Raw genomic sequence first — 22,493 nt, forward strand, 5'->3', positions numbered from 1 at the left:
ATTGCTATTGATGGCTTCTTAGTAGAAGAGAGAATGTAAAAATAAATTGAATAACAGTAGGGATACAAAATTAATAGAAAGAAGCAAAGTAGACTGTACCTGCTGCATTTAACAGCTACTCAAGAAAAAACAAAATCTTTGCTATGATATTACATCTCAAGCTGTGGTCTTTGAGCTCTTCAAGACATATTTTAAAATTATCTGAAGGGTAGAAGCTGAAAAATCAAAGTACTAAGTGTGGTGGAGTTGTTTAGAAAGAAGAGAACAAAAAGTGAAGAAACCAGAATATAACTCAGTGCATAGTTGAATCTTGAAGGATATTTCTTGTGTCTATCTTGTCTCAGTAAAGACTGCTACACGCAGTATTGAAAGCTTTAGTACTTTAAAAAGGAAGAGTTTCTTTGGCCAGAACTTCTAAATGTTAAGATTAGAACAGTGATAAGTCTTTTCTTAAACACAAATTACTGTGATAAACATGAATCTCCACAAGTGTTAGAAAGATAAGTAACTTGAAAACATAGACATTGAAAGGGATTGCGCTCACTGCATAACAATGCAGCTATCTTGTACAGTGTATTGATTATCTCTTGTTTATAAGCAAAAATCACAAACTGTTGTAGAAGCAGGGGTAGGGTAAATCACTGACATCTTGGGCACAATAAATATTCTCACCCACACCCTGGTGAGGTGCCAGAAACTTGCAATACAGCTTCAGGGAAAAAAAAAAAAAAATTATATTTAATTATATTTTTTTCCACTCGTGGTAGCCTTTTGTAATGACAAAAAGCTTTGTCTGTCTGTCCTTATAGTGTTGCGCATTATGTATATTTCTCTCCTGATGCAGACTGAGAGCTTTACTATGACAAGAAGGAATTGGTTAAAGATGCAATATGAAGAAGTTCTCATGTGAAAGAAAATTCCTTCTCTCACATGGATGTGGATAAAGATCTCCAGGCACTGTTTTGGCAGTTTTCAAGCACTCTTAAGTAATAACTGCTACTACTATCACACTGCACAGAGATCACACAAATCACACCTAGTTCACACAATTAAGTGGCTAGTTTTTGGCTCTCATAGCAGATGAGGTTGGTATCACAGCAGTTCTAACTCCAGTTATTTAACTGGAAACATTGTGGAAACATACCTTCAAAAGGGATTTCCAAGGCTGAGAGCTGAGAAACTCTATTAAACAAGTCTAGGTAAAGAAAACTGAAAAAGTAAAGAAGATTATTGAGTAAAATGCAACTAATCATGTAGGTGTGCTAGTTTTGGCTAGGATAAAATTAGTTTTCTTCACAATAGCTAGAATGGGGCTATGTTTTGGATTTGTGCTGGAAAGAGTGTTGATGAAACAAGTATATTTTAATTACTGTTGATCAGGGCTTACGCAGAGTCAATGCTTTTCCTGCTCCTCATCCCACCCCAGCAGTGAGGAGGCTGGAGGTACACAAGGAGGTAGAAGGGGACACAGCCAGGATAGTTAAGCCCAAATGACCACCGGGATGTTTCAGACCATATGTCATCATGCTCAGCATATAAAACTGGGGGGAAAATAAGGATGGTGGGATGTGTGATAGGGCATTGCTCCCCTAGGGATGGCTGAACCTGCCTGAGGGAAGGGGTTAGGTTTATTTTTAATTTACCTTAATTTAAAGTTTATTTTCATTTTGACACTCTTCAATTTAAACTTCAGTCCATTGCTCTTTGCAGCACTCTTATCTATCACAAAATATTCTCCTTTAAGATGGCTTGGGCAAACTTCAGTGCTTCAGTAGGGAACATAGCATAATTATACCCTTGCTGTAAACTTTCAAGCTGTTTTCTTGTCCAAACAATTCTTAAATGTATTTTTCTTAACTCTAGAGGGAATTTTTTTTCTCTGCCGTCTGTCACTGAGATTTTGTGGTAATCTCCTATACAGTGCTTGAGAGCTGAGCCAATGTAGATTCCTCATCTGGCCTCTGCAGCTCCTCAGACAGGGAATTGTTGAGCGTGACAGCACATGCCACATCATGCTTGGTGCAGTGAAGGCTCCTTGGTAGGCTCCAGGAAGCCTAACCAACTCAGCTGCAGGGTGGTGTGTACATCAGCTGCCCACACATCAGTGAGGACCAAGGCAGCCAGCACTGCTCACCCTGGAAGAGCAACCATGAATTAAGATAATGGCACCAAGAGACCTCCAGCTGACTGACTGTGGCTCCCATCTGGGTCCTGGCCAACATAACTCTTCAAGCTTGAATTCATTTGACGGCTGCTGTGACTATCTTCCTCTCATATACCCACACGGTGAGTAGCTTCCTCCAAGATCTCCCTAATTGATGAGGAAACAATGTTTTCCTGCTGATCTGACCTCTTTCACCCTTGCAAGGTGTTCAAAGGTCTGATGCTAGACGTCAGTCAGTAATGCCCCCACAATCCTCTTGCAGAATGACGGAGCCTTACAGCACAGGTGTGCTCTCACTGGGAAAAGGCAGGTAAGTGCTTCCACTTTCCAGCACCATGTTGTTTACAGCACACTCTCACTCAGCTGCTACTTTTCTTTGCCACCCTGGGAACGTGTGGACACAGAACTCAAATTACCTTTTTGCTTGTGTGTTGCTTTTTTCGGGGTTGGGCTGTTCGGCTTTTTCAGTAACGACTGTGCGTCTCGTTAAACCATGCTGATCACTGGCAAGGAGAGGGCATAAGACCGCGCGTAGACGTTTGGATTCAAGAAGGATGGCTAGCTCCCTTCCAAGGGACCGTCCAAACCTCCCTAAGTACGCCCCACCACCGCTTGTGACCGCGTGAAGTGAGAAACGCGGTTGCGTTTGTCGTCGGGCCGTGATTTTACACCGAAAACCGCAAACAAAACCCCTGCGCCGAGCAGCGCAGCACCAGGCCGCCCGCCCCGGACGGTGGCCGCGGCGCTCAGCCCATGGTGTCCCTCGGGCAGCGCCGAGGGCCCGCACACCGGAATGGGAGCTTTCCCAGCGCTAGGCAGAAGGCAGGCAAGAGCGGATGGCGGGCGGGAGCTGCGTGCGGGAGCTGCGGCCGAGCCCAGCGGCTGCCAGCGCGACCGCAGCGCTTCCGCCGCGCGGGCCGGCGGCGGCGCTGCTGCTCGTCGCCCCCGCCCGAGGCTCCTCCTCCCGCTGCCGGTCGGTCCCAGGGCGCAGGGCTGACATCACGCCCGGGGTTTCCATCCGACCGCGGGAGGGGGAGGCTGAGCGGAGCGGCGGCGTGATGGCGGCGGTCGGCAGGACTTAGGAGTCGGCGGCAGAGCGGAGCGGCGCCTACCCCGGTTCTCCCTGCGCCCCTCCCAGCGTGGTCCGGACCCCATTGTTCGAGCGGCAGAGCGAGCAAGCCCGCGCCGCGGGCAGCCGGAGCCGGCAAGAGCAGCGGCGGCCGCCCAGGCCCCGCCGCGGCCGCGGGAGCTGTCCGCGACCCGGGGTTGCGGTACGAGCAGCACTACGCCCCGCGGGGCGCAGCGAGACTCGGGCCGTGGGGGGGCCCGGGGAGGGCTGGGCCGGCCGGGCCCCACGCACCGCAGGTAGGTAGAGGCCGCCATGGCTCCCTTCGCCGGCCGGGCGCTGTGCAGCTGCCGGAGATGAAAGCCATAAGGGGGGCGGGCGGTACGGAGGAAATGCGGCCCCGCTGCCAGTCGCGAGGGGGGTGGATTCCCGGCGCCGGGCTGGCTCCTCGGGCCCTGTTCTCCGAGAGAGGGAGGGATTCTCCGGGGCCGAGGTGGGCAGTGCGGTCGAGCTGCTCCCGCGCGCTCCTGCGGGGGGAGCCAGTGCGGAGCCGCCCGGGCGGCCCAAGAGCGGCAGCGGCTCCGCTCCGGGCCGTGGGGGGCGCCGGGGGAAGCGATCCTGCAGGGCGGCGGCGGTGGCTTTGGAAGCGCAGCCAGAGAGCGGCGCCCGTGCAGGCCGCGCCGATAGCGGAGCGGGCGGGCGGGCGGCTCTGCCCGCGCTCCCTGTGGGCGGGCAGCGAGAGAGCGGCACGGGCGGCAGAGGATGAGAGTCGGGATCAGGTCGGCGCGGAGCAGAGAGCGGGCGGCGGGGAGAAAGTTTTTCCGCCGCCCGCGATGTTTCCTGGGTGCCCAGGGCGCGGCGGTTCGTGCCGGCGCGGGATCCCCCGGCGCGCCCCCTGCTCCCCCGCGGCGGCCCCGGTCGCGCTTTGCGCCTCCTCAGTGGCTGCGGGACTCCTTGTTGCGCTCCCGTCCCTCATCGCCATTGTTCGCAGGCCGGAGCGGCCCGGGGTGTGAGCGCAGGGCAGTGCCCGCCCCAGAGCTAGAGTTCCCTCACCGCCGCCTTGATGGGCTCGGGGTTGGGCTGTGGCTTGTTCTTGGGGAGCACCCCGGGGCAGGAAAGACCCTAATCCCCTTCACACCGCTAAGTCTGTGAGGGCGCAAGTTGATCTGATTATCACTGAGCTTATACTTGCGGCCCATTTACGGTGAGCCTAAACTTTCTCCGGCTGCATCGAATACTGACTGCGTAGTGATCTGCTCTAGGAGACATGTATATGGAATAATGATCATTCCATCTCTGAGATCTTGCTGGTTTGATTTAGAGGAGCTCGTGTTAAACAGTACTTTTATCTTCCTGCTCCTGCCCACAGCTGCAAGTGGGTAGTATTTCTTGTGTTCCTGGAAATGTTTTGTGTATGTTCCACTATGTTTTGTGCATGAAATACATTTTATTAAGCAGATCTTAGCAGAACATTAATATTACCTACCTCTTCAAGTAGGCATTTTTTCTTTAATATTTAGATCTGTTTTGTCCTGAATTCTATACGATGCCCAAAGTTGACATACATGTAGTACAGATAGGCAGTAAATTGTTCTTACCCTGCAGTACTAAAGAAAACGTAATTTCTGTAAGTTTTCCTATTCTGCAGCTAGTAGTTCAGCAGAAATTGCCATCTTCATAGCACCATCTATGAAAAGTTGCATAAAGAAGTGTAGTGGCAAAAAGAAGTGTATGCTGGAACCCCATTGCAGTCAAACAAAAAGCAAGACAGATTTTTCCTGCATTTTGTATATTTTATTTTGTGTATCTTCCAGTTTTTTTAAAAAATAACTAATATGAAGACCTGTTCTCTGGACGTTATTTTTTGTTGTTTTCACAGACAACAGGAAAAATATTTTTTTTTTCTCTGAAAAGGAAATTGATAATAAAATGATCAGCCATGAACATGTATCACGCAAAAAAGTGCCATTATTGAGTTACAGACATGATGTCAAATGTGTCCCCTTTCACTGTTAGTGGGGAATATTTTTTGTGTGTCTTTAATGGCAGACTTAGTTTAAAGTTGTGTTAATGTTTTCCTTTCACATTTTAGGTATTTTGGGAGAAATCTTGAGTACCTGCTGAGGACAGTAAAGCAAACACATACAGCGTGTGGAAAACGTACAGACTAGCAAGAAGTGGATTCCTGATATCCACCTTGTAACTTGAGTGGACTTTTATTTATTTTTTTTAACTTTTTAATATTTACAATGAATGGGCACAGTGATGAAGAAAGTGTAAGAAACAGTAGTGGAGAGTCAAGGTAAGCACTTGCTTATTTCAGTTGTTCTTGGCTATGTGTTTTCTTATATTTTGTTTACTAAAACTAATCTATATTTGAACTGAATGCTGAAATGTGGGGATTAGGCAGCAGATCATACTTAGGAAGACTGGCTTTGCTTTCTTACAGGTGCTTAATCTGCTTGTTACATTCACATAATTTCAGCTAAGAATGGAAGTGATCATGTGTATGTCTTACATAATAAAGCTGAAGTAGTATTAAAGCCATGTCAGCATCCAGCAGAATAGTATCTCTCTTGAGGGAAGAAAAGTATCTGGAGTATCAAAAACATCAAATTAAAGTGTTTAAGCTATCCTCTACAAAGTGCAAGGCACACATGCATGATATATGTTGTATAAAGCCCTAATTAATGTGTCTTTGAAGGGGCGGTGGTTCACTTCATTTTTTGAGAGTAAACACCTTATGATTCTGTCATTCTTGAGCTGTCAGACTAGTGTAGGTGAAAGTGTTAACTTTGTATTTGTTTTTGCAAGCGAAAGGACTGTTTTCCAGCCATGTTCTTAACTAAAAAGAAACCTAAAAATCAGTCCTCTAATGTCAATATACAGTCTTCTATCAAGAATGTTCACATGTTTGGAAGGGCCTGATTAGAATGTCCATGCTGGGTGACAGACAGTTTGTAGGGCTGAAATTAAATTCACTTACTAGAACAGTTCCAAGTTGAAAAAGCCCCTCCTGCACTACAAAGTTTAGATTTCTGAAACTGGAATTATTATAAAACTAGAGGTTTAAAAAGCAACTTACCAATAAAAGGTGTGCATTGGACTTCTCCTCTAAGAGGTGGTTTGTGACTCTGTTTTTCTGCCCCTCTTACTGTCAGATTACAGCCTGTTGAACTGGTTAGTTAATTCTGTCAGTCAGAGGGCTATAAGGAAGACTACATTCTGCAGACTATGAAACTCCTAGTTGAGTAGAGAGAGGTCTGAATTACTGCCTCAAGAGAAGAAATGCAAGAGGAACATGTAACTGCCAGCATGTGCTGGGCATCAAACTTCTACAGTGTATGGTGGACTGGGAGGACAGGGAAGAGAGAATTGTTCAGGTGGCCCTGGGGCAAATCACAAGGAAGTTTATAAACAGTGAAACTAAAGAGACTTTTAAAATTCTTGTGTATTTTTATGTCAAGCTTCCTGTTTTACATGGAAGTGTTCTAGAAAGACAAATATTCAATTTTGTGAATAATTTGTTATATCTAACATACAGAAATTTTTGAAGATTTCTGCTTCCTATAAAGTTGATACTGTTACAGTATCAACTTTATAGGTGTTACTGTTAACAAACAAGTTTGAAAGCTCTTCTGGAACAAAATGTTGCTTGTTACTTTAAAAAAAGGCAAACCAAAGCCTTCCAACAAACTTGAACCTATCTGGGACAAGTTAGAAAGAAGCCACCTTGCTAAAGGTCTATGGAGAAACTATTTTGTAATGAACTGTGATTGCCTATAAATATCTGTATTTAAAAGCTGAACAGTTCATAAAACTAAAACAATTAAATGTCATAAAGTTCGTATAAATTTGAGGAAAAATTAATATCAGGAAGATGCACAGTACTCAAAACTTCATATTTGCCTGGAAAGTGCCTTCTTCATATTAAATGTCCTGCTGAGCACATCTTTAAATTTAAAAAAATTTTTAAATCCAAAAACTGTTTTTCCTAGGCTTGTGTCACTTGATAACCTCATAGTCTAATTCAGAGGCAGACCTTGGAAAGTTTGTTTTCATGTTCATTATCAAAAGCTGTTGATGTAAGTGAAGTGAGAAAACTTGCTGTTTTAAATGACGGAACCGTCCTCTGTGTAGCCTACTTCCATTATTAAAATAATACAGAATATTTTTATATGACTCATCCTTGGGTTATAGTTGAGTGTTTTTTTACTTTAATTTGTAGGTTTCCAGTACTCTAGATGATTTTCACTGAGGTGAGGTACCTTAGCAAGCTGCAGCTGTAGAGAGGTAGTTAACTGTGACTTGGGAAGTGTTGCTGTAATTATCCTTCAAATCTGGAAATGTGAATTTTAGAGAATGGAGGTAGAAATTAGCAACAGACTATGTTTACTAAGTTTATAATGATCCCATTTTGTTCAGAATGCTAGGAGTGGAAATGAAATAAGTGAAGAAAGCAATTAAGAACTGCTGCTGGGAGTAAATTACAAAAAATATCAAATTCAAGAATTAGTAGGAAAAAAGAAGAGATGAAGATAAATACAATGATAATCTAAGCAGCAGCATCAGTGTGAGCTAGAAGTCTTTGAAAATTTGTGTCAGTTTGGAAATTTGATACAAGTGCAGTAAAACCATTTACTTGCTTTTGGTGTATGGTCTCAGCTTCCATTGCTGTCATTCTAGAGTGATAATAAATATAGCCTGATGTAGGGAAGCCACCATCATTACTTCAGAAAGTTAAGCAGTGGATCATGGCTGGATTTACAAAAATATGCCAGCACTTGAAAAAGTTGTGGAGAGCTTGTAGTATTCTCAGCCGTAGGAGGGCCTGGAGAAGAGATTGACTAGACCTTTGACTTGATGCACTGTGGTAAGGAATTGTAGCTGTCCTTTATTCACTGTATCTAGCTGTGAAGGTGATTTTTTTTTCTGAAGAGAGAAGAATGAACAGTTTGCCACACTGCTTCATGCCTTTTCTGTGTTGCATCTATTCATCTGCCTGCTAGATGACTAGAAAGCTTTCACCAGTTGCAGGTGTTGGTCCTGAAGTTGTTTGGCTACAGGTGGAAAAGTGCATGGCTGCACCATTTGGACTTTCCTTGCCTGTTTCAGCAACCTCTGAAGCTCTAAATAAGTACTAGAACTAGAACTAGAGCAGGATGGAAATTATTGTAAACATTGTTGACTTATATTGTTGCTTGGTGTCCCAGTTTCTCTCCAGTAATCACAGTGGAGTCTACTTTCCAGCTTCTTGTTTACTTGAAATTATTCTGTAATGTTTTTAAGTAGATCAAGGTAAAATATCACAGATACTGTTAGTCTGGTTAGCAAGTCAATGTAGACGCAGAGACTTACTAGCAGTATGCTGAGAAGCTTGCTCAAGCAGAGCATCTTTGTATAGTGCTCTTGACAGCATTCAGAAAAAATCAGTGTACAAACTTCAGTACGAATACATACATTCAAGTTGTATAGTAATAAGAAAACTAAATCAGCAAGGAAGAGCAGTTGTACCTGAACTGCAAGACTAGTACCAGGTAGAACAGGGACTCCAGCAGTGAAATATTGGCACTATTTGAATAACAATCTGATTTCCCATCTTTTTAATCTTATGTGTTTCTGTGGAACAAAGTATAGAGGACTTGAGCATACCTTTCTTTTCTAGGTAAAAAGGCATGTGCTTAGTGCAGCCTGAGTGGAAGGTAGCTGGCCATTTTTGCAGCAAGCCGGAAGCAGCTGCTTACATCAAAGACTTTCACAAGTCTTTACACACTTGAAAGTTGATGTTAAGAGAAGATAGTAATTTCAGTGGGTTCAATTTGTTTTTTGGATTGCATAGTCTGTGGACCATGTAATTAAATAAAGAGTAAAGATTTGGTCAACAGGCTTCAATTTACTAAATAAATGAATACCTTCCATAGAAAGTAAAAAAGGTTCGTTGAACACCACAGTTTTAGGTTCTCACTTTCCTAAAATCTCACTGGGAGTTAAACTAGAACTTGACCAAGCATATTTGCAGAATTACTTGCATGCACTGCCTTCTTTTTAGTAGGCGTTTAGTAGATAATATTAGTAAAAGTGTGTGTATACAGCAAGAGAGAGCATATACATAAAACGGTATATATTTAGATACATACTTAATGCGCAGGAATTCTCATCAACAAAAGTAGCTAAATGGTAAAGAAAACTCTTGGTAGCAGGTACTGTAAACAGCTAGTGGATAAAGCAAGCTCTTTGCAGTATTATTCTCTTTAATTAACAAATTGTTATTTTATCAGGAATAATCTCTTACAGAATTAAGCATACTAAAGCACGATAAGGTGTCCAAATCCAAGTTAAAAGCATCTTTTCGCTTCTTTTTGGAAGAGTTCAAATAAAGCATGTATTAAACCCAAGTGTTTTTTTTCCTAGAAACCTTTCCAGCTCAAAGAAAAAATTATAAATTCATGGTCTGGCTCTTGATCAGTATGTGATCTTAAATTTGGGGTTGGAACCTGCTGAGTTTATCCCTGGTTTTTTCCTGACCCAGTTGGGTGCCACATACCTGTACCACATATTTTAAATTAAATTCCACTGTACTGAGAGTCTCAAGATTTTAGCTGATGCAAGTTTTCATGTTCCTCAAGACAAAGTGAAGTTTTGGGATACCAGCAGTGTATGCATCAGATGTGGCCCCTCAGCTGACTTCAACCGGTGCTTTTTTTTTTTTTTTTTTTTTTTTTTTTTTTTTTTTTAATTCTGTTTAGTACTTTTTTACTAGTGGTCTCTAAGGAGCTTCTGGTAAAGACATCATTGTATTGCTGCTGGATCCAGCTTTGTGTTGAAGGTTGCTCACATTACACAACAAAGCAGTAGAGCCCTGGGTAATCACTGATACCTCCTGCCTGTGAAGGGTTTTTGGAACTTCGTTGTGTGCTTAAAATGTGTGACTTGCATCTTTCAAATAAAGATTTGCAATGTAGATCATAGGGTCATGAAAGTTGGTAGGTAATCAGTTTAATTTTGATAACATGACTTTGTTTGCAGTAGTAGCAGCAGATAATTAGTCTGCAGGACAGGAAACAAAATGTGTTAGCCCATACCAGGAAAATTCAATTGAGTTTGTATTCTGTAATAGCTAAGGACAGGAAATAACATTTGGCAGATTGAACATTATACTCTTTGTGCCCTCTGTTCTTTACTGGCAGTGATGAATAAGATATATCTCCCTTATGCATTACAATTAAGTTAAATAGTTAAGATTTCTTGAAGAAATAAATCTAGAAAAGCTTACTATTTACATAGCATTTGCCTGTATAATCCTACTTGCTATTTTACCAGTTTAGCATTTAGTATGTTACTTCTGCACATTTTGAATGTGTTCTTCACGTTCCAATGCTTTTCTTCCTCAAGTTTGTTTAAAAAAATCCCAGCAACCAAGCAGCAAAGGAGACAGTCCATTGTCATCTCAGATAAGTTTCAAAGACACTGCAGATAGTAATCACTTTCTTTTTTAGTGTGTTAAACTTTAATTTGACTAAATTGTTACTCTCTGTCTTGCTAGCCTTGAAACAGGAGATCAGTAAGGTAATGTCTAATGAATGGACTTGAAATCAGTGGTGTTAAATTAGCTGTTTGTGGATTAGTTATTATCCCAGACAGGAGTCTAAATTTTCTGTCAGTTCATTCACAATGTGACTTGTTTGGCTTTCCATATAAGGATTTGTATTCCTAGTGCCTAGTTTCTCATTGTATGATCCTCACAGGGGCACCTTGTTTTAAAGGATAAGCTAGTGAGGCTGAACTTGAGACTATGGCAGCTAAACTAATGTAATTCGCAACTAAATACTGTTCAGGCATAGGTTTGTGAACATGTAGGGAGTACCCAGAGACAGTGTTCATTAAAAAAAAACAGACAAATTCCTTCAGTGTGTCTAAATTCCATACCAAATCAGATTTGACACATGCTGCTGTAGAGGTGGAACTATCAAGGGCTAGAGGTAAGAGGTTTCTTAAGTGCATATCCTGGAAAGTGCTCTTCCTTTACACCTCTGTTTGTCAACATACATGAAACTAATTTTTGATGTAGAACTTCCATCCTGAGACCTGCTGTTTGTTTTCAGTATATGCTGTTGGCCTGCTACTGAGAGTTACTGCTGACTGCTACATTTTTCATTGTTACTGAGGTTGGTTTGCACAGTAAAGAAATAGTCTCACTTCAGCAGTACGAAGAAGATCATCATTAGTGCTTTATCCATCACGTTTGTTTATATTTTCCATATCCTTATGAGGGTCCACTGTTCTGCACAGTCTTTTACACTGCTACCTTAGTTTAGTTTGGAGAGGGGAGGTTGGGTTTTTGAGTGTTTGTTTTTTATATTTCAGTTGAGCGAAATGAATGCAGTGTAAGTCAGGAGTACCTGTAAGCACATAATGACATTTTCATATTACCTTTTAAAAATAAGTAATATATGTAATTTGCTTGAAGGTGAAGGAGGAAAGAAGGTTTATATGACTCAGAAAATGGACTTGAAGTTCATTTTGATTAATGGAGTTAAGTGCTAAAAGCATAAATTGTCTTCAGCGATTAATCTTAGCATTGTATTCATTGTATCTATTATATTAACACCTCTCTGATGTAGCTTAACTTGCTTTGCCCTGTTTGCATCTGCACTTCCTGTTCTGGTCTTGATAGTGTTTGTAATTTCTGCAGTCATTTGGCTTCTTGGAATCCCAGTCATCTATGAAGAAGGTAAGAAAAAAAAGCAAGTTGGACAATAAAGTAAAATTGATTAGGAGAGGTCAACGGTACAAGGCCAGAGCAAGGAAGGGGTAGATGTAATGTGGCATGACAAAGTAGGATGAATTTGACAGACACAGATTCACAACAAACATTCTCAGTTAACTGAGGTTGAAGTCTGTTATGCTGATAGTTTTTCTGATTATGTTAGGTAAGTGACTGTTCTGCCAGGAGACTTGAATGAAAATAATAGTTTCCATCTCTTCACTGTCCTGCAGAGAGACCATCTTGGTAAGGTTTGGAAAGGCTGAGGGAGAGACAGAGGTAGGTTCTAATTTGTGCTGCCTAAAAATAGTGGAGTTCTCTTCTAGTTGCCAGTTTTAATCTGGCTTTTTTTGGAAGAAAGAAAAAGGTAGATACAGATGCACAGGCAAAAGAGAAGGCTAGTTAAGTTGTATCTAGGCCATCTGTCCTATTCCACCTTATCAGATATATATGGGAGTGTGGGTAAGGTACCCACTTTTGTGCTTTGCTGAACTGTTTCCAATAGAGCAACTTAGCAAAGGCCTTGGCTTGTATAGGAAGAAGAATCATCAAGAAATAACACACTTGGCATCTCTTTTTCTGTAAAAGGAGCTCTTGAGAGAGGGAACCAGAAGCCCTGTTCCTGAGACAGTATTTGTGTGATAGCATTAGACAGCAGCAGACAGCTATTGTTACAGTATTCTAATCAGTGTTTGAGGAAACACTCAATGTTCTTTGCAACATCCCCCCAGAGATGATACCAGAATTGTAATGTCATTTCAGGTGATTAGTTTTGTGAAAGTCAGTGGTGCTACTTTGCACTAATGGCCGTTACTTGTTGCAAAGAAAGTTGGTCAAATTAGGGATCCTACTTAAACTACAGCAGCTGGCACTTACAGTTCTTTGTCTAGAAAATAAATTGCTTATAGACTGTGCCTTGAAAATGCAGGAGAAATTAAAGAATCCCATAGGCAAACATGGAAAAGAAAGCAACCAGATGTTGCTATCTCACTGCTATTATATCCCTGTGTTTTTAATACTTCTGCTGTAGAATTTGGGTTCTGTTTCTTTAATGCAAGTAAACTGCCTTTCAGACAGGTTTTTGTCCTTATTGTAGCAGTGATTTTAAAGGTCAAATTTTAGCACAGTATGAAATAGTCTCACTTATCATTTGGTTTGCAGTGGTAGCTTCCATTGAGTATTTTCAGTAAATACTTTTTTTTTTCTTATTTCACATCTCCTTTCCTTTTCCACTTCAAGAAAGATTAAACCATTTCTGGAATTCTGATAATACAAGCTATTAAAATCAGAGATTACTTGTTAAAATAAGAGATTACTTGTTTTCATGCTCTGAAAAGCTTTTAGACCTCTCTCCAGCTGATTATGATTTTTTTTGCCTTGTTATACCTGGCCGTTGGGGTGTCCCATTTCAGCAGAGGAAGAAAATATCACATGAGCTACTAAAAATCTGTCTGAAACATCTGTATGTATTTTCCTGTGACCTTCAAAAACTCAATTGCATTTCAAAAACTGGTAAACAGGCTCTAAATTTGCAGTGGTGCTGGTAGACATGCAGTGTTCTATGAGTTCTCGGTGCTGTTGCTCATTTTATTAGTCACATCCCTGCCATGTGCCAGGGGAAAGAAGAGAAGGTATTACACCATGTAGTAGATGTGCTAAAATTGAATAATACCAGAGACACCTTTTTCATCTGAAATCAATTTAGGATTTTTTTCCTAGATTCTGTGTTGATTTCCACTGGTTTATGCTTCAGCTGCAGGACAGCAGTCTCAAGAAATACTGCCTGATCATTCCCTACTTGTTTTTCCATGTCTTCATAGACACTTCAGAATGTTTATGAGAACAGAGGCTGTTTGGAAAAGCTCTGTCTGTTCTCTCTTTGGATGGTACTGGCACCATAGAGGACATTGGAGAGGGCAGCAATATCAGTTTCAGAAAAAGGGGTTTTTATATACCCTTACCGATAGATGAATGTATTGGTGTGGACTGCATGTGTTTTCAAAGTGTGGCAGTGCATACTGTTCCCAGTATGAATTGAGTAAATATTTCTGGAACTCAGAGCAAAGGTAGGAGCAGTTAAAGAGAAATTTTACAGTTCTGTGTTTCTTGATTTTGTGTTCCCCTTTTACTGTGAGGACATAAATGCTTACATGAGATGTAAATGCTGTCCTTGAATGCCTGCGTGTAAATGTGTGCACCTTTTCTTAAATAATTCCATTTTTACACTTAAGTTTAGCATCTAGCATACTAGGATTTAATCTGAGTTACTGCTCAGATTGGGTAATAGTTAACTCTGCAAGAGGGGTTACAGATTGGTGTTTTTTAATAACCAAGGCTTGCTTAATATGTCTGGGTTAAGGAGAAGGGAGGACATCTCTCCTTTACATTTTTTTTAATGCCTTAATGCAGTGGTCTCCAAAATCATTTTTTGCACACTCCTGTCAATATTTCAGCATGCATCTCAATGTATATATAGTTCTTTTATGAAGTATATACATGTAATAATTCTTGGACTAGAATCTACCTTATAAAACATATACAAGAAATAGAAAATTTAAAAGTATTGAGATAAAGAATTAATATTTGAAATTATTAGGTTTTTATTGGTAAAATAACCCTTTTAGCACTTACAAAAAATATTAAGAATATTCTTGTTTAGTAATATCTTGGTTTAACATTTTGTGACGCAGTAGTTCGAAGGTATGGTACTTAGTTAAGTTTATTTTGTTACCTTATTTTAATGACTAGCACATCTGAAGAAGACACCTAGCAAAGATACATGGCTTCAGGTGGAAGAAGTGCATTGTTTACTGCACTGAGTCATAGTACTATTTTTTTCAATCCCATCAACTAATTATGCAAAGATCTTTCTTGAATTTTGTCTATTAAATTTCCAACTACCCTGTCAATTATTTTGTGCATATTAATCTGAAGGGATTGCAGTTTCCATGTTTCTAACAAATGGGTTCAAAACCCACTGAAACTTTCTGAAAGATTTTTTAAAAGGCTGGAAATGTCTATCTCCCAGCTTTTAGTGTGTATAGATACAGTAGATTATTAAGGTGACATGCATTGGTTTTGGTAATAAGATCACATGATGATGGAAGCCTTCCCAAAGATCTGTTTTCAAAATGCTGTCTCTATGGCGTGAGTTTAGAATGTCACCTTCACTTGAAAGGGATACATAAAGTCTGTTTATTTTTTTTCAAAAATATCTGCTAAGTAGCATACTACTGGTAACAAATTGTTTTCACAGAAATGGTCAGCACTCTTCTTTTTAAAAGAAACAACACCCTCAGAACACACCCAGTACTAATATTCCTGGCTGACAATGCTTTTTAGCAGTTCAACTTCTTATGGTATAAATATTTTTTTATGTTCATTTCCTATCTTGTTACAGTAAAGTATTGTAAATATTTTACTATTTAATGGACTTGTTTTCATAAAATTAAGAACATCAGTGACTTTCTGCATTCTTCTGGCTCCAGATTCTTTGCTGCAATAGCTTGCCTATTGTTGATGGAGTGGATGAATTTATTTTCTAGTGCAATCTCTTACTACCCCTACTAGACGCTGGTTTTTATTCCAGTCAAAGCAACCACACGTTCCTAGTTACTTTTCATAAAATCTTTTTTTTTTTTTTTTCTTCTTTAATTGAAGAAGTAGTTTACTTTTGATAAAATAACTTCTCTAATGCTTTTCCTTTAGGAAAAGTAATTTTTTGTGTAGCTCACTATTGAAAGTCCTGAATTTGGCACATGTTAGAAGCATCTGTACTTTCATCCAGCCATAGAGCAAACATCCTGAAATGGATGATTTGTTCTTATACTTGTTTCTTCAAAGCTTCAGCAGTGTTTTCTAAGTGGCTTTCCAAAGTGTTTGCTGACAAAGAAATGTGCTTCAGTTTGTCAGTGTAGTTTTCCATGCATTATTTTAGCTATTTTTAAGCAATAAAAACTCAGTTCTCTGATGGCATGTAGTTTTTTCCCCTTGATCTTAGGTAAGATAACCTGGGAGCAGAGTGCTAAAGATTTATCACTAAATTAAAGGGCTTTTTTTTAAAGTACAAGATTGACTATTGATTTACTTGAAACATTGCTGGAAAAAATTAAGGCTTATCTTTGTGTTCTGGATAGTTGTTTTCAGATGTCTTGCTAATTCTGATGGTTTCATGCTACCATTGGCTAATATCTCAATATATGGTACACATTTAGGGTAAGAGTAATTGTTAACATTGGTAAGTAATATTTTGAATAGTCTTGATAACTGAGATTTTCTTAATTTCATCTTCTTGTCAGATGTCATTAAATTCTCATTATCTGTTACCTTGGAGTGTGGCTTATGAAGAGCTTGCACTGCAGTAGAATTGTCAGCGCTGCCATTTTCTTTTCACAGGCACTCTCAGTACCTTCAGTCCATTGTTTCCTTTTTTTTAAATTACTTACCCATTCTGTAAGGGTCAGTTTGGTTAAAACTAAGTAATGCTGTCCATGAATCCATCTAATCAGGCAGAGACAAGCTGTGGTCTGTCTCACTGTGTGAGAGTGGAGTGGAGTGGAGTGGAGTGGAGTGGAGTGATCGCACCACTGTCACCCATCTGCATTGTGGAGCTCGTACTTTTCCCAGGGCCGCTCAACGGCCTTATGTAACACTGGCCCATCAGACGTATGGGCTAAGTAAGCTTACAAGTGACAAACCGTATATTAAATACTTGAATGTTTGTAAGAGTTGATTGTGGTTTGGGGTTTCCTTTTTTTTTTTTGTTTTAGTTTTAGTTTTATGGGTTGTTATTTGTTACTTTGTTTTAGGTTTTGGGTGGGATATTTTGGTTCTGTTTATTTGTTTTAGATAAAAATAAATCAAAATATCAGTTCCAATATACTCTTTACATACCCCCACAAGTTGTCTTGCACACCTCCTGGTTTTGTGCACTCCTCTTTAAAAACCATCATCGTCATGTGCCAGTTTTGTCTTGTCAGAGAAGTGTGGTGAGGCTGGGAGAGGGGGATGCTGTTTCTCTTTCAAACACCTTTAGCTGCAGCATCTGCAGCTAAAAGGCTGGCTCCTTAGTGTATGATAAAGCCTTTAGGTAAATCCTGGCATTCCTCACATCAGTTTGTAGTATGGATTGTCTTTATCACTAGGAAGTCTGCCTTTAAGAGATAGTTTCTGTGTTAAGTCCAGTGTCACTCTAGCTCCTGTGATAATGTGAAGCAACGAGTCATTGCTTTTTTAGGTCAGCACTACATGTGAAACAAGAAGAAAAAGTACAGATAATGTCCCACTGATGTTACATCTGCAAAGTGGTAGAAATCATTGGTCTCTGTGTATTAAATTGATATGATATAGTAAATTGTTAGGACCTGTGCTGAGTAGAAGTTGAAATGGAAAACTGATATTACACTGGGTTTTCAGTAAGACTTCATTTTCACTGCCTCATTTTTTCATTATGGACACTGCTCAAGGGACATGGTTAGAAAATGTTACAGATACATTTCACTTTTCCATTTGTTCTGAGGGGAAGTGTAATTCTTTATTCTCCTCTTTACATAAGTCTGCATATTTTGGTGGATTTCTTCATTTTTAGAAAAAGTTACGTAGGTCTAAGTTTTTTCTTCACTGCTGCTGCTTTCTTACATGTGTTTTGTAAAAAATAAATACGGTGCTTCTTTATATTTGAAGTGGATCATTAGTTGGATCTGATCTTGGTCTAAAACCGCTTTACATGAGATACGTGAAGAAACAAAGAAAACAGTTGATAATCAACTATTCTTTCTGTTTGCCTTGTAGATACAGAGCTTTAGCACTAATTAAGAACTAATTCTTAGGCTGAAAAATTCTATTCGGTTTCTGTTTGAATAGATAGCTAGTCCTATTAGACAATAGAGGGTTTTCTGTTGTTATGTTGATCCAAAAATGTTTTCTTTAAACTGCTGTGTTATACAATATATTACCGTTGGAGGTGCTAGACAAATATATCTTTTTTTTAACTACTAGAAAAGCAAATGGACAGTATGCATCTGGAAGTGTATAATATTTGGCATAAACATGTTCTCTTTTGGATCTTTGACTTACAAGATAGAAAGAAAAATAATATTTTTCTCTCTAATATTGAAAATCTTTTACACGCTGAAAACTGAGCCTATTACCTGTAGTTCTTACTATAGATATGTTTTTTACCTTATGTGCCCCATCACTGTTACTGTTGGTTCAAATGCTTCATATTTCTTTGGAGGAAAGTAAGTCCTTTGATGTATGGATTGTTGCGGCTATTGGGGATTTGTAGGTGTTACATCTCATGCTGTGCTGCTTGCCTATACTGTCTTAAAGGTCTGCAATTTGTTTTTATGCAGGACTTATTTATTATTCTACTTTCTACCTCCTTTGCAAACAAGAGCTTTAGGTTTCAGACTTCAGCTGTCTTTGTAGAGTTTGTGCCTCCGAGTTTCAGGTTGAAACAGTGTATGAAAGTATATGATAAAATAAACATGGCTTTGATAGCCTTCAGAGCGGGCTTTGGGGAGCAGTTTGGTGCCCTCACTTGTCCTGTGACAAAGGGGAAGATTTTAGCTATTCAGTAGAAATTAAGACCTATTTGTTGTTCTTGCTTATTTTTTTTAATATGCACTGTAGTCCCATGAAGACATTTGTGAGTATGTGGTGCACAGGCAGAACTTGTAGTTCACACAAGTTTCACACAACTGCATTAAGGATGATTATAGTTGAAGTAAGGTCTTCCCAACAGCCTTGTCTGTTTGAACTCCTGTAGTGCTTTTTATGAGTTAATTTCAAACATTTTATGCATGTATGTAAACTGCCATAGATTGCTAAACTTTGATAAATGTTTCAGCAAGTTGTTGCTGTTACCCTAGTTGTAAAATTACTTTGGGCTATTCAGTTTGTCTTTCCCCCTTTCCTTGTTCTGATTCGACGCTGTGGGATAAGAAAGCTTAGTGAGATATTATTGATGCTATAGTCTTTGAATTTGTTATGGCTATTTTTTTCTGGTCTGTATACTGTATGTTAATCTCTGGTAGGGGCCGTACATGGTCCTTCATGCATGGTATCATTAGCTCTAAATCAGTTGTAGTGAACTTTATTATTTGTTTTTTCTTCATGTAATTTCACTAATTTCTCTTCCCATTCCTTTTACTTCTATGTTCAGGTTTGTTTTGTAGTCTTGCATTTATTAGTAATGTGATTGATTTAAGATTTTTGCTCTTGGTCAGATGTGAGTTGTGATGCAGCTGAGCTGTATTAGGCTGCTATTCTCCAAATGAAGCCAATTTATTTTGAGAAACAGGGGTTATGGAATAGCTCTTACTTTGCTGGTCCTTCTCATAAGCCTGATGGGAATTCATTACCAGACTCAGAGCTTTGATGAGAGTTAGCTGGCAAGGTAAGGAACCTGTGTTTTTCTTTGAGTACTATATGATCTAGAGCAATATCCACATGTTGACATATTGGTATTGTTTAACAGAGACCTGAGATAATAATTAGCTTATCTCTTAGTAAATAATAAGATTTGGCATTAGCAGGCTTTTTTCCATCCAATTCTACATATAATAATAAAGCAAATAATATTATCCACTAGACTTTAGTTTTCCCTATTTGAGTCCCTTTGGTTTTGAACTTGCATTTAATTCCTGTGAAGAACATAAAACAACTTAAAATTTCCTATCAGTTATTTATCCCTGGAGGTGTCTGAGAGGCATTTGGTCTGGTGCTTGGTGATGTGGTTTAGGAGCTACAGTGATAGTGCTGGGTTCACTGGATCATCTTGAAGGTCTTGATTCTGTCTAATCAGTGTGAGTCTGGCTTACTTTTCCAAGTAATTTTTTTAAAATTTTTTTTCTGTTACCTCTCCACCGTTCTCTTCTGTATCTGGTTTAGCTGTTCCTTATAATGTTAGCAAGTTGACCAAGATACCTTATTCCAGTGTTAGTTTCTCCACACTACCTTAGAAAGCAGGCACTTTGTTTTGGTTGCCTCTGTCTCTGTGCAATTGAACCTACAGTTAGCACTGTATTAGTATGTGTGAACTATTTTACTGATGTATGGAAAGTAACTTAATTACCATCCACATGGCTTAGTGTTTTGCATAAGTTTTTGATTTGGTAATCCACGTTATTATTGTCCTCTTTGAGCAAGACTTGTTCTGCATGAAGGTACTTGATTCCTTTCCCTTCAAGGTTCTGTAGGAGATTCCTTTCCCTTCATGGTTCTGTAGGATTTACATAGTTTTGGTAACTTTCTATGGTTGAAACTTTGGCTGGTATTTACTTGGGTCTCTCCATGCTGAGTTTTCTTCTATACATCTTCATTTACAGTTAGTGCTGCCTTCTGTAGTCCCCCTGACATGTGCTTATGGCACTTTACTTTGCTGACAAATATGGTTGTTTTATAAAGGTGCGATTCACCCTGTATTTAAGGTAACGCAATATTTGTGTGCAAAAACTCTATTACAATGAAAATCTCTTAAGAAGACAAATCATGGAGTGCCGTTCATTTCTGGTGTCATTTAACCTCCGGTCATATAGCATTATATTCTGTAACCTGCTTTTTGGGCAAGTGAAGTTAGTGTTATAGCACTGTGCCTGAAATAAGACTTTGATGAAAGAAATTGGAAATTTTGAAGCAGCCTTGTTGTTTCCCAGCTTTCTTCTCAGGAGGTACAAGGAACCCAGTAGCAACATATTTCTCCATATCTTGCCCTTCAGAGTACAGAAGCTTCATCGTGTTCACTTCGGCCTTCTTTATTTCATGGATGATGGTTGCAAATGGCTGGTGGAGGTGCATTTTGCAGGGATCTGTTAATGAATAGCTTCATTTCTTCTTTGCTGGCACAGTTTTGTTGGTGGCAGCAAAAGCAGAGGAGTGATTTTGCTTTGTTTTGCAGTTTTAAAATTGTCAGTTAAGTATATTCTGGGGCAGATGATCAATCTCCCCTCTCTTCCACCTCACCTCCAGCTGTCAGTCAGATGAATTGTGCTGCCAGAGATCAGCTGGGCTTTGATACAATTTCGGCTTCAACATTTTCTGTTCTGGCTTCATGTTTGCTCTGATTTTAAGTGTTTGTGTCAGTGCTTACATAATTTGAAATTGTGTTGCTGTGTGGTGTTTCTTTCTCATGATATCTTTGAAATATAGTATTAATCTAGTGAGGAATTTTACTAAAATTTCAAATTCATCTACTCTGTGAAGGTGTTCTAGAAAACCAAATGTAAAGCTTTTGGGTGATGATAAAGTACATATCTTTAGTTAATGTGTGTTCTAATTATGTTGAATCTGGTGTAAAATAAATATACAGATGAAATCATTTAGACAGGTCAAGTGCCAAGGAAAGTGCTTTGGCACAAGTCATACCATACCTCTGACAAATTTTGTGCTGCTCTTTTAACAGAAGAGCATAATCTGTGTAGATTTTGTTTTGTTTTAAGGATTACCACTGATTTATGAAGATTGATAACAATATTGGATAGGCCTTTGTGAAGTAGATTAAACCATTAGCTAATATGGCATTTGATGGAGCTGAGCAGGGATTTTGAAGAGGGTGAAGCTCAACAGTTCGTGTGGTTACAGAGCATTTCTACTACTTTAAATTCCCCTGTGTGACACTGCCTTATTCATTTGAATGGTTTTGCTTTGTCTTTATTTTGGCTTCACATAGACTATCTAATTACACTTTGAATTATTATTCCCTGTTTATTTTTAGCTTTATTCAACTCAGTTTACTTAGTTGACTGCCTCCATTTATGTGCTACCCATTTGTCTCATCTAAGTTAACAGCTGAGTTATAGGTAAAGCTAAGGTGTCTTTTTTCTTTTCTTTTAATCCTGTTACTTTTGCAGTTGTGTAATATCCTACTAACTTGTCATTGCAGCCAATCAGATGACGATTCTGGGTCAGCATCAGCTTCTGGATCTGGTTCAAGCTCTGGAAGCAGTAGTGATGGAAGCAGCAGCCAATCAGGCAGCAGTGATTCTGACTCTGGTTCAGAGTCAGGCTCTCAGTCGGAATCAGAATCTGACACATCTAGAGAGAAGAAACAAATTCAATCTAAGCCACCAAAACTTGATGGATCTGAGGTAAACAAGATAGATAAATTAATCCTTTGTTGGGGGGTAGCAATGAAATACTAAAAAAATCTTGAAAAATTATTTTAAAGAGCAGTATTCATTTAAAAATTTTTAAAATGGTAATGAAGTGTTCTTAATTAGATTTTAACTTGATTGGGTTAGTGAAAGCATGTACTTTGCTGGGTTAAACATTGGGCAAGTTTCTCCTGTAAATACTTTATGCTTTTAATCTTCTCGCATTTGTAAGTATTTTAAGTTAAAAGCCTACCTAAATTTCATCATACAGAAGCATGCACTAATTTACTGGAACTTATGGAAGAGAAAGATAGACATAATTATTTCTTAATTCTGTTTTTACGTTGTTTCTCTAATGCTTGGTTTCATTGTGTCAATAAATAATACTATTAAAATTTCAAGCTT

General features: G+C 39.4%; 1 protein-coding gene across 2 annotated transcripts in view; it reads left to right on the forward strand.

Moving 5' to 3' along the window:
* The first annotated feature begins 3,421 nt into the window (after window positions 1–3,421).
* The window catches only part of CHD1 (chromodomain helicase DNA binding protein 1), a 55,120-nt gene continuing 36,048 nt past the window's right edge, over window positions 3,422–22,493 (forward strand). Inside the window, exons 1-3 of one of the 2 annotated variants that reach the window (XM_040089648.2) lie at window positions 3,422–3,529; window positions 5,323–5,532; window positions 21,878–22,082. In XM_040089648.2, coding sequence (XP_039945582.1) covers window positions 5,480–5,532; window positions 21,878–22,082 — 258 coding nt within the window. In that variant the 5' untranslated portion in view covers window positions 3,422–3,529; window positions 5,323–5,479. Of the gene's footprint in view, window positions 3,530–5,322; window positions 5,533–21,877; window positions 22,083–22,493 lie in introns of those variants that run through there. The other variant, XM_058424036.1, reaches the window with a different exon arrangement.

Source organism: Hirundo rustica, chromosome Z (assembly GCF_015227805.2).
Source record: "Hirundo rustica isolate bHirRus1 chromosome Z, bHirRus1.pri.v3, whole genome shotgun sequence".
Lineage (NCBI taxonomy): Eukaryota > Metazoa > Chordata > Aves > Passeriformes > Hirundinidae > Hirundo > Hirundo rustica.